This window comes from Haliaeetus albicilla, chromosome 20, assembly GCF_947461875.1.
Source record: "Haliaeetus albicilla chromosome 20, bHalAlb1.1, whole genome shotgun sequence".
Classification (NCBI taxonomy): Eukaryota; Metazoa; Chordata; class Aves; order Accipitriformes; family Accipitridae; genus Haliaeetus; species Haliaeetus albicilla.
The window spans coordinates 12,405,691-12,418,601 of record NC_091502.1 but is presented as its reverse complement, the minus strand read 5'-3'; the positions used below and the strand labels follow the sequence as shown (position 1 = coordinate 12,418,601).

The 12,911-nt window shown below is 34.0% G+C and overlaps 1 protein-coding gene across 3 annotated transcripts in view; it reads left to right on the top strand.

Annotated features, from left to right (window-relative positions):
* DYNC2H1 (dynein cytoplasmic 2 heavy chain 1) overlaps positions 1 to 12,911 on the top strand; it is a 186,908-nt gene that overhangs the window by 55,973 nt on the left and 118,024 nt on the right. For all 3 annotated transcript variants that reach the window (XM_069808307.1, XM_069808306.1, XM_069808308.1), the window contains 9 exons: positions 1,175 to 1,312; positions 3,702 to 3,815; positions 5,380 to 5,540; positions 5,682 to 5,805; positions 6,576 to 6,697; positions 7,391 to 7,477; positions 8,813 to 8,939; positions 10,713 to 10,854; positions 11,651 to 11,760. In XM_069808307.1, the coding sequence (XP_069664408.1) occupies positions 1,175 to 1,312; positions 3,702 to 3,815; positions 5,380 to 5,540; positions 5,682 to 5,805; positions 6,576 to 6,697; positions 7,391 to 7,477; positions 8,813 to 8,939; positions 10,713 to 10,854; positions 11,651 to 11,760 (1,125 nt within the window). The remainder of the gene's footprint in view (positions 1 to 1,174; positions 1,313 to 3,701; positions 3,816 to 5,379; positions 5,541 to 5,681; positions 5,806 to 6,575; positions 6,698 to 7,390; positions 7,478 to 8,812; positions 8,940 to 10,712; positions 10,855 to 11,650; positions 11,761 to 12,911) is intronic.

Below are 12,911 nucleotides of genomic sequence, written 5' to 3'. Positions count from 1 at the left end.
GTAGCTTTGGCCAAGACTCCCTTTCTTGTGATTTTCTCTCATTTTGTGTTTTGGAATTGATTTCAAACTCCTTTTCTGCAAATCAAACGTTTACACAGTTCTAGACCAAATGCAGTTTATCTCACAGATGTTGATTTACTCCTGTTCTGTATGCATAAAATGCTTATTTTTGAAACCCATTTGTTATCTTTCCAGTCATAATTCCTTCCCTCCCACCAGTATATTTCTGGAAACATCTGTATGATTCTTTAGGACATGTTACTTTTTGTCTTTACCCTTCTCCTTTTCCTTTCAGCTCCTTTTCCCAGTGACCCTTGCTGCTACTCTGAAACCACACTAGTAAAGTTGTATTTCTTCTTAAAGCATCTGTCAAAACTAAATGACTTCCTTGCCTTGTATTTTACACTGTTTTTATTCTGTCTGCCAATATTTTTCCATCACTGTAGTAAGCAATTTAAGAAGATTTACGTTTGTAATGATATAAATTGCTTTTTTATTTATTTAGAAAGTAGCTGTAGTTTGTTTGTGACAAACACTCATTTACTTGTTAAATGCTCTGGTTAAATAAAAGTAACCATTTGCATGAAAATTAGAGATGTGTATCCTAAATCAAAACATCTTCCAGGTAATATTTTTTTCAAATATATCTTGAAATAATTCTATTACCTGATTACCATAGAGCAAATAATTTAGAAAGTGTGAATAAAGAAAATAGTTAAGCATAACTGAGGCTTTGTTTTATGTGCATCTATGTTATTTCTACAAATATGTAGAAATAGGATAATCTAATTTGTTTCAATTTGTTTAATTTTTGTAGATTTGCTTTTAGAAGATATATATGGAGTTAATATCAGTTAACTGAATGCTATTGAATTAACGAGAAAAACATTATGTACTAGTTGCTGTTCCATTAAATGTCTGTTATTTTAAGAATTTTGTTTTCAGCTTTTTGATGTAGTAATAGATCTTACAGCAACACATCTAGAAGTGTACAGTCTCATTTTTGGGTTAAATAATGCTAAGAAAATGTAAATAATATTGAGAAAATGTGGAACACAAAAAATTAATATTATTCTACATCACTCTTAGTTTGTGCATAGTATTTGTAAACAACCTTCATCTAAACCCATTTAAAATTCATTGCTAAATAACTGCTTCTTTTAAACTTTTATAGGCAGGTGTTTCAAAGCTGAATGAAGCTAAAGCCCTGGTAGATGAACTGAACAGAAAAGCTGGAGAACAAAGCATTTTACTCAAAACAAAGCAGGATGAGGCTGATGCTGCCCTTCAGGAAATTACAGTATCTATGCAGGTGTTGTATAAAATCACATCAAAAGTGAAAAATAGATACTTTTCTATTTTTGATCTCCATAAGTGTCTGTGCTTTGTATTCCTTTCAAGGGCTGTGAAACCTGATGCTTTTACAAGAATTTGCCTAAGGGAATGCATGAGCCCTGAGGCTTGAATAAACTTGAAACAGGACAGAGTATTATATAACTTAAATCATATTTGAACTGATTGAGTAGGAAGAGATCAGTGGAAGTTTTGCACCTGAGTAGAATTTATTGCTGTAGTTTAGTCTGAAAGTTTTCCTAGAACTTCATAAATCCAAATTGATCCATTTTGTGTTTATTACAGATAGGAACTTTAAACAAAATACTGACAAGCAGCACTATTTTAAGTAACAAATACCAGGAACTAAATTTGTGGACTACTAGAAAGTATGTATTTCATGAGGTCCAGTCCTCTGAAGTTAATTCAAAGAAGGTTAAGTAATACCTGTGTGTTCATCACTCCTTGAATTTTTATTCTTCAGCTCAGAGGTAGACCTGTTTTTTTGAGGAAGTTATTTTCTTTTGTAGTGTTTTCTCAGTTAAGTGAAATAATTGTGCAGAAAATAGATCTCTACATTGATACTTCCAGGAATCATAAATGTAGGGTAAGCCTTAGTGAATCTGCTGTCACTGAACTGTTTGTTTTGTCACTGGTGTAGTCTGATCGGTCTGAAGCAAACTTAAATAAAGAAGCTCAGTGACAAAGACATTCTCTGTATGCAGTAAAGTAGATGCTTGCTCTTTCAAACCATTTGGTTCATAGTGCTTTAAAGGTGCATTACTTCCCATTTTTATGAGTCTACTTCTGTTGGCAATTTTTAATACTTTTAGGCTCTATGTGCCTACTGTACATGAATTTGAGTAATGATGATTGGCTTGCTGTGTTCACTGCTGGCCTCGAAGAATTTATTATACCATTTTCCTGATTTCTGTTTTAAATCTGTGTCTGCTGTTGTCCAGTAGAGTTACAGGTTGTATGGGTAGCACATATTACATTGTAGGACAAAATCAAATAGGCCAAAAGCAATGAAACATGATGGGCCCACTGACATCAGAAAAAACACAGTAGAATTCTGATTATTTAGATTAGCATAAAATATAGGTACCCTCTAACATTTTAATGTCACTTCAAATGTTCTAGTTTATGTGAGAGGGCTCTAGTACAGGCAGACTCTTTTAATCTTCTTTTAATCTTGCCTTAAGCAAGGCTTTTGACCTACAACTGAATTTTAAGGTTTTCTTATTCAGAGCTATCATTCAGTACATGTAGATTTGCATGAAGTGTCTAATCTAGTTTTACGCAGCTAATATTGTATGGATTTGAATGTAATCTTCAATGACATGCTGGTCTATAGCTTGGCTTAAGTTCTCAGAAAGATTGTTGTTAATCTCAAGGTTTTCTTTGCTTATATACATCTGTTACCTTCTGCTACAAGTTCAACTTAGCTCGACTATAATAATGTGTTATATACTGGAAAAATGTAAACTCTGGGCTTTGTTTTGTATCTTTTAGGTGAACTGAGCCTACAATATTAGTTTTTTATGCATTTTATGCTTTTATCCTCAATTACTTGTTTTGGTACTGGTATTGGTAATCCCTGTTTGTATGTGGGGTTTTTTGTTGTTTTTTTTTGTTTTTTAACTTCAGGATATGTAAGGTCCTTTTTATTGTAGTTTTATATACTAGTTAGTTCTTGTTGTACTGAAGTGCTTAGGAGTCCTGGAGATGGCTAATAGGTACTCTCTGCTCTATGGTGGGCACAGTACAAATCCAGGAAAAAAAACCCCTATGTAAACGCAGCTTACAATATATGTGTAGGACATAAGGCAGGTATCCTGACAGACAGATGGGTGCAAATTTACAAGTAAATAATGTATTAGTATTTTTAGGCTACTAGGCTGTAGTTCCAACAAAACTGCTGCTTTTATGAACGTTATAGAAAAGCAGGGTTTTAATAGTGTCATGAAAGAAACAGAAATGTGAGCAGCTACAAAGACAATGGCAGGAAGATATTACTTTCAAATATAGTAAGAATGTTACAGAGGCTGTCACTCTTATCCTTTTAGAGGAGGACTGACATCTTGATAAGGAATGGAGAATCAGGGACAAGGAGAGAAAAAGATCTTAATGAGCCTCAAAAAATAGAGATACAGATCTTGTCTGTGATAAAGAAAGGGAAGGAGACACAGTAAAAGCAAAAGATGCTTATTCCATATGATTTAGTTACCTAGTCAGCCTGTCTAGTATCAAATAGTCTCAGCTATTTTATTGTAATTGGTATTGTGCAGATTATATTACAATCAAGACTAAAAGAAATGAGAGACGTAAAGGAATAAAATTTCTAAATGTTTTCTTTTTTTTTACAGAGTGCTAGTGAGCAAAAAACAGAAATGGAAAAAATAAAACACAGGATAGCAGAAGAAGCTGCAAAAATAGAAGAAAGAAAAAGAAAAATTGAAGATGAACTAAAAGAGGTTCAGGTAAGAGCTGATAAGGATAAGTAAGATTTTGCTGTCTGATTTTATTTGACTTACTGAAATCCTGCCATGCAAAATGGTTCTGCAGAATTTATCCCTGCATTTCTTAAATTTTGTTTTAAATTATTTTGATATTAAAACTTTTATGCATTAGAAAACAGTATTGTATTTTCCAGATTTAGACTGTCATGTTGGCATTTGTGTTTTATTAGCTCCTAACTACAGAAAGAATTCTCAGGACAAATCTTAACTCCAGTTGCTATTTCTATGCTGCCATGGTCTGGAGCTGAGTTCCATGGATTTTATGGAATGTTTTTCAACTACTAGTATCTTATGTAGACCAACTACATTACTCTGCCTTGGTCAAGCTGGTAATATCATAGGGCTTGGTACTATCAGGTGAATGGAAATAGTTTAATGAGAGAGAGTTTCCAGCTATTACTAAAGTCTGAAAATTAGATATCCTAATGGCACTATAAGAAGCTGCTTGTTTAAGAGACCTTACAGCTGTTAAGCATCAGTTTTTTTGGGAGGTGCGTGTGTTCAGTCATTGCTTTTAGTCTCTATTTTTCACCCCATCCATTTTAAAAATGTACTGAAGAATAAGGGGAAAGTACAGCAACTTAATTTTTTTCCTTTTAAATATCATAGGTGCCAAGGAATTATAACGTTGTATTGAAAGTGACATAGAACTACAGGATTAGGGTAAATCCCTTTCTGTGGTCTTTGATAAATATGAAGCATGTGCAAGGTGCGCACAGTCTTTAATGATAATCTTTAACTTTCTTCTGTTTTCTTATCATTTTGTTGCTTTGTTGATAAGGGCAAAGGCTGTCTGGATTTGTTTAGCTACTGAAAATAGAAAGCTTTTGTGACCTATACTTCTAAGTATCTTTACAAAGATATCCTCAGGCATGCCTATAAATAGTAATTAGCATAATTATTAAAACATACCTGTATCACAATGAACTTTTAAGCAATGAAAGAGCAAACAAACATGATTGATACTAATATCTATATAATGTTTATGAATTAAAGTGCTGAATGAAAAGTTAGGGAATGTCAGGGTTATAATATGCTGTTTTATATGGAAATATTTTTATTATCACTTGGCAAATTTTTAATAACTTGTGCATGTGAATATCATAGAATTGTAGAACGGTTTGGGATGGCCGGAACCTTAGAGATCATCTAGTTCCAACCCCCCTGCCATGGGCAGGGACACCTTCCACTAGACCAGGTTGCTCAAAGCCCCATCCAACCTGGCCTTGAACACTTCCAGGGATGGGGCATCCACAACTTCTCTGGGCAGCCTGTTCCAGTGCCTCACCACCCTCACAGTGAAGAACTTCTTCCTCACATCTAATCTAAATCTACCCTCTTTCAGTTTAAAACCAGTACCCCTTGTCCTATCTCTACATGCCCTCGTGAAAAGTATATACATCAGTGGTGGCTGGTTAGGTGATAAAATATGTAAAAAGAACAAGAAATTGTATGAAAACTGAAATGGCAAACGTTCAGTTTCTTGTATCCTCATCTCTTTCTTAATGTGTTATTATGTTTTAAGCCACTGGTCAATGAAGCTAAATTAGCAGTTGGAAATATAAAGCCAGAGTCTTTGTCAGAAATCCGGTCACTACGGATGCCCCCTGACATAATCAGAGACATACTAGAAGGAGTTTTACGGCTAATGGGGATTTTTGATACATCATGGGTGAGCATGAAGAGGTGAGGATTTTATTTAAGCTTTAAACTTAAAGAGTAATTTACAATATGAAATACTTTCTATTACATTCAGAAATAACATGTGTGCAGAATTCTTTGGTTTCATAGGGAAATAACCTCTTAGTTATTTAATTCTTTTTACAGTTTCTTGGCCAAAAGAGGTGTGAGGGAGGACATAGCAACCTTTGATGCCCGTAATATTCCAAAAGAAATCCGAGAGAGTGTTGAAGAACTTCTTTCTAAAAACAGAACATCTTTTGATCCAAAGGTATTTCCTGATTGCATTACATAAAATGAAAAAAGACAAAAAGAAAAAAAAGGGAAAAAAAAGAGACTCAATTGTCTGATTTGCCAACATAATTTTTAGAATGAACTTAAATTAGAGAAAAAGTGATGAATTCTGCGTACAGAATTTGTCAGTATAAAGAAATAAAAGTGTAGCAGAGATTACTGTGTTGCGTACTGCCTCTAACTGAGAATTTTGTTGGTGACTGAGGAGTGGTGGGATGAGAAGTCATTACAGAGTCAAGTCCTCAGAGATTTTTGTCGCTGGTATAAATTAGAACTCAGATCAAGGAATTGTAACTGGCTCCCTCTGGCCTCCTTGTAGCAGTAAGTCTTAACAGTACACTTAATTAAAAAAAGGGGTACCAATAATGATTAAATGTATGGGTGATCTTTGAGAATTGATTTGGCAGTAGTTATAAAAAGGAATTCTTAAATACTAGTTCCTTATCTTTAAAAGGAAAGTTGTAGTTCCCTGAAAAGAAACACACTGATAAATTATGCACTAGTTTAAAACTTACTAACTTCAGTGAAGCTTCATAGTTGTAAAGGTACCTTTCTTTTTTTACACAGATTGATGGCCTACAATGTAATCTCTTAGTAACAATTTAAAAGATCAGTTCAGTAGAAGAGCTGGCTAATTGGCATATTTCAGTCAATAACTCATAAATCTATTGCAGTTATTTATCTTGTATTTATGTCATCTACTTTACACTTCAAGGACTTTCTTGTAACTGTTACTGATTTTTTCAGAATGCTAAACGTGCCAGTGCTGCAGCTGCTCCATTAGCAGCTTGGGTAAATGCCAATGTCCAGTATTCCCATGTTCTAGAACGAATTCAGCCTTTGGAAAAAGAAAAGGCTGGCTTGGAATCGTAAGTTAGACACTGTTACAAAATAAATGTTCTTAATTCCAGTGGTGGTGGGTGAAACTAAAGCTGCCAAGGAGGAATTGATGTTTATTAAAAACAAAAGATACAAGAAACTGTACCTCATCCATAGGTAATAAAATGTTCATGCTGAGACAGAAAAAGTAAGTGTGCAATATTTTGTTTTTCCTGGAAGCTATGCTTTGGATATTTTTCAGCCAATCACAAGTTATCTGTCTCAGCTGAAATGTGTCAGTGAACATCACAGATATGCTGAAAATGTATTCCGTCAGTGAAACCCGTGCTATTTTATGACACGTATAATTCCTCTTTTTTCAGTCATGTACCAAGCATAATTAGTTTCTCCTTAAGAACAAAAAGATATTACATACTCTTATGACCATCTATAACCTGAGCAATCTATACTGTTTGTTTTGCCAGGTCTTAAAATTCTGTATTGGAAGAATTTGTTCTGATCTTTAAGAATACATTTGAATGGAGTATTCGCTTTCCATTTTTAAAGCTATGTGATGAGAAGTAGTCAGAACTTTTACATGTGAAAACAGATTTTTGTTAATATAAATCACAAGAAAGAACTGTCTCTGAACTATCTCTGTGTAAATGACTTTCCTGTTACATTTACTCTTTTTTCTTTTCCTTTGGATCTTTAGTCTTAACATAAATATTACATCTTTGTAGTAATCTCAAGAAAACAGAAGACAGGAAACAGAAGTTAGAAGATCTTCTGAACTCTGTTGGTCAAAAAGTGTCAGAACTGAAGGATAAGTAAGTTAGGTTTGTTTATTTCAAGATATAAATAAAAACATTGATGATTTTATAGTATGAATAATAAAATTTATATAACCAAATGTAACTCCCTGCTCTGCAAGATATTTACATCGGAAGTATCAATAATTAGGCTATCTATACACTCAGTGGAGATATATAAATACTGTTAGAATACAGTTCCATCTCGTCAATCAGATGAAATGCTCCTTAAAAGTACCTGCTTCTCACTACTGACTGTGTTGGAAGCCTTCAGTGTAGACATTATAGATGTCAAAGATAAGCAGTATATCTCTCACCTTTTAAATCTAAGAGGACTTTAATGTCTCCTTAGGACTTTGGAAACATTCCTATACAAGACTTCTACTCATCACAGCTTGAATAAAGGCAGTTCTGTTTCTTTTAGGATGGCCTGCTTTTCTGACAGTTAGCTAGTTAGTGATCTCCTTTTTTTTTTAGCATCTCATCAAGTACATGACTCACAGTGGCATAAAAATTACTGTGGTGAACCTTTATACTTTCTCCAAATTCAGTTTAATCCAAGTCTTTTAGTTTCATGTTTCTATTAGGTAGATAGTATAGGAGATACTTTACAACCTGACATATGTGCATGTTACTCAAAGTCATGTTTTGTAGTCTGCAAAAAAAAAAAAAAAATTGGAGAATTATTCTTGTCATTCAGCTATATAGTGATGTCTTAGATTAACTAGATACTATATATTACAGTTAAATATATTACTTGAAAAAGGTGGGTTATCAAATGCATTAATTATTTTAATTAAATATTAATTAAGTTAAATAGATATTAACTATTACAAAATAATACCTAAACCTTGCCTGTTGTTTGGGGCAGCTTCTTACTTCGTGGTAGTTTACAAAGTAGAGTACTGTGCATTGAACTGGGGTCATCCGTGTGAATTAGCAATATTCTCCTTTAAAGGTTTCATAGATTAAATTTACCAAAATGTATAAATGTGTAGTATGGTGTTGAGCTTGCTATTGGCCTAAGTGCAGAACGAAAGACAATCACTAAAATCAAGTCAGGCTGTTTAAACAGAAGGAGGAATGATTTTCAGATGTTATAGTCTATACGGCAAATATATTTTTAAATCTCACCTGTGCATCTATTAAATTTTTTTAGTTAAAAGTCTAACAAGCTCATCTGCCAATTAGAAGCAGAAGGTATAAAAAAGAATTGTAGCTGTGTTGTTCATGAACAGTAGGGGAGGAATTCATTACAAATTCAGTCAATTAAACTGCCTTGAAAATAACTGTCCATAAGTTAAGTAGTTCATGATAGCATGATAGCAATTACAAACAGTAGTTGTTTTACAGGTTCCAGAGTAGAACAACAGAAGCAGCAAAACTTGAAGCAGAACTAAGTAAAGCTCAGAAAACATTGAAAGCTGCAGAAGTACTGATAAATCAACTCGATAGGGAACACAAAAGATGGAGCACCCAGGTTAGTGAAAATTTTCATAAATACATCTTATAGCTGATAACTTGAAAATACAATTTTTGCACTGTTTGGAGAATGTAAGTTATTGCTATTCTGCATGTCTCCTAACTGTGCCTATATTTGATTTCTCATTAGAAGTAGAAGCTTTTCTTCCTTCTGAAACTTCCTTTTACTTCACTGTACAAGTTACCTTACGTATATCACATAGCTACAGAATGTGTAAAAACCCCCCACTATATAATATAGAACATACAATGTTCTTCGACGTTTTTCAGTCACAGTAATAACACAGTTGTTATGATGGCTGAACACGTCAGCAGTTGGACCCTCCAAACTGAGATACAATTAAAAGGGACAGATTTTGGGGAACTATTAAACAATCATAGTCTTAAAACATTATCTCTTTTATGGCATCCATGTTGGAAATGCAAATGTAGACCTACCCAAAATGGTGGGTTGCTTTTGAAGTCTTCACTTATGTGTTTGAAACTTTTCTGCTTCTAAAGTAGGGAAAGTGAGCATATCTTACTTGCTCAAATTATGTATTTGGGAGAAACTGGCAAGCCTTTGGACACACAGGCCCTTCGTCAGTCTGAAACAGAAAGGAAAATTTCAAGATATATATAAGCTGAAAGTAGCTGTCACCTCCAGAAAGTGATACCAAGCTATCTTGGGTATCTCAAAATGGAAAAAATCTCCCTGCTGAGAAACATGGTCCTGTCGCTCCATTGACACTGAAAAAAGCCTAAACAATTAGACTGAATTCCTGCATTTTGAAGAACCAAAGTTAGGGATAGGTGAATCCTTCTTGTAGGCTGACCAGCATAATGGAAAGAAATGGAAGATTTTCCTCTTAAAGTAGCTTTACAGCTATTCTATCTGCTATAGTAAGGATTGGGTATATTTGAACCCCAGAGTTTAAATGCTTCTAAAAGTGATTCCTCACAGATTCTCACTCTGGTACATTAGCCCTGTCTTTAGAAAGTTCAGACTATCTGTTAATGGTATGCTCTGGACCAAACTGGCAGATATAGTAGTCAGGAACTCATCCCGTATTAAGGATGGTGAAAAAGCAGTATTCATCTCCTTTTAAAGTAAGGAGGAAGTAATAAAAAGTTGCTTTTTTTGTTCATGTATCAGACTTTTTTTTTAATGTCAGTTTGATTAAAGTGAAAAAGTGGCAGTACTTTCAAACCCATTATGGCAGTCATATATTATTTTGATACACTCTGTTTTTCTCCAAAATACTGGAACGTTTCAAAGCAGTGGTGATGTAGTGCAGATAAATGATTTGGAGATATATGATAAATATATTTTACCATGTATGTCTGCAGCAAATCGCATTTTTCAGTGTAATAGATACATATAGTATTTAGTGTCTGTATACATATTGCAAGTGGTACTCACTAGCTGACTGTGACTGTGACTAGGGTCACATATTTCTTATTTTTCTTACTATAATACTATTTATCCATTTGCTTATAAGTGACAAGGTGAACTGTTCATCAGATTCTTAGATTTTTAGTAGCTGAATTCTCAGAAACATCTGTCCATGCTCTAGCCCAGAGCTAAAAAGAACTTTTCCCATACTTTCGTGTGTGTTGCTGTGGCTTAGCTAGGTATAGATACCTGAAATGCAAGAAGAGAGACTGTCTCAACTGTACTCTCAATAGCAGGCAAATTTAATTCTGATTTTTTAGTAACCGATGAGAAATATTAACATAGTTTTTGTTTTCAATACACCTATACAATCTGTACTTTTTTTTTTTTTTTAAGGTGTCAGAGATAACAGATGAACTGGCTACGTTGCCTAAAAGAGCTCAGTTAGCAGCTGCATTTATTACCTATCTCTCTGCTGCTCCCGAGGATCGGAGGAAAACCAGCTTGGATGAATGGACCAAATCAGCAGGCCTTGAAAGTAATTTTGTGTGTGTGTGTGTGTGTGTCTGTTTGAGTCTGTGTGTATAAGTAATTAAGCTTGATTGAGGAAGTGAGAAATGCCAATGAGTTCTAACGAACAGTCTCAATTGTCCCCAAATGAAAAGTGACAAAATCTTCTTACTCAATAAATACTTGTGTATACAGACTGACTATTTCTTAGGATTATCCTATTAATTATTAAGATTATAAATACTTACAAATTCTTAAGATTTAGTGTAGCGTTCGCCGCATATCAAGGTGCCGCGATTAGATCACTGGTCGGCCCGGACCAGGGAAAGAGACAGATAGCACACACAGTGTGAGCGCCAACTTCCCCCTTTTATTGCGCAGTCAATTCCTTTTATACTAACAAGGGTAGGCGGGATTACAGACACATCATAAGGCTGCGACTAACCCTCTAACTTTCCGTGACATCGCGAGATCTTCCGAACGCCAAACCCTACAATTTAGCTCCATAGTCCTTGCTTAAAAAGAAAAGTTTACATGAATGAATGTATTCACATTAACTGTTGTAAATTTGCCAATGCATTTTGAATGCTTCTGCTTTTGCAGTAATCATTTTTATTTATGTGTGTTAATAACACCATTAAATATTTTTTATAACATCAGCTAGTTAATAGTAATAAGTTCAAGCAATAAAATAATAAATTTAAGGGAAATCTACATGCTTGTACTGTGTTAGACAGAGTCTCCACTGTATATAGAGAGGTAAATGCTTAGAAATTACGCAGACTATAAATACTAGCACAAACTTATACTCTTTCATTTATCAGAGTTCGATTTACGGCGGTTCCTGTGTACAGAAAGTGAGGAGTTAGTTTGGAAAAGTGAAGGTTTACCTTCAGATGACCTTTCAATAGAAAATGCTCTTGTCATCTTGCAGGTAAATTTGTTTTTTTGTCTTGTCTTGGAAGTATTTAAATTTCTACAAATTTCAGTAACATGGCATCTTTCTGGAATTTTGAACTATTTCATTTGTGTTATTTTATTAGCACCACAGAACACACACAGAGAAACAAATACTTCTGTAACTCTGGGTATTCTGTCGCAAAAGGAAAAAAAACAGTTAAAGAAAATACGTGTTTTTCTTTTTTGCTTTTACAATTTTCTTCCACATGTCAAAAAGATAAAACCTGGTATCGGTCTATTCAGGCTTAAAGAGTGACTAATCATTAACACCAATACAGTCAGTGGAAGATTATGTCCTATATATGTTCACTTTGACATATCATTTCTAATACTTTTTTTCTCAAAAAAGGAAAAGGCTATATGCAGATACATTTCAAAACATCTAGATTTTAAACCCTCAGATTTCATCAGATTAGCTCTGTGATATAGGATACAAAATGCCATTAAATTAAGGCCAATAGCTAATAGACTTGAGAAAAGAATTGTAATACTATGCTTACAATTATGATTCAGTTTTATCATATAGTTATATATAGATATATAATATATAATAAATATACATATGCAATCGCACAATTATGTACATAATATTGTATTTAAGATGTAGTCATTTATCAGATCTGCTAGAAAGTAAAGATTTAACACCATGAGGAGAATCTGCATTTGCCACAGGTAGTTTGCTTGGATGACTGATGATTTGATTCTCTCAAATCAGTTACAGCCTTTTCTCCAATTTAAATTTATCTTGCTTTATCATCTTGATGTTAGATCTAGTTAACCCTTTCTCAGTTTGATTAAAAAGCTCGTCAATAAATACCATTTTGTACCCTTAAAGCTACTTATATGCTATAATCAAATCTTATTTTCATCTTTTTCTGTAGTTGAATATATTGAGCTTTTAAAAATCTCACTGTGCCTGAAAAGCTTTGTCAAGCCCTCACTCAGCTCGGATAAGTTTCTTTGTGTAGTTTTTTTCAGCATCCTTTCAAAACTGGAATTGGACATGGTATTTTAGCAATGTCATCTGCAGTACAGTTCTCAAGCTTTTGTGCTCATCATATTTTGATGCTTGGATATTGTCTGCGTTTCCCTGTCTTCCAGTTTGAGATCTGTGTAGTTACCCTG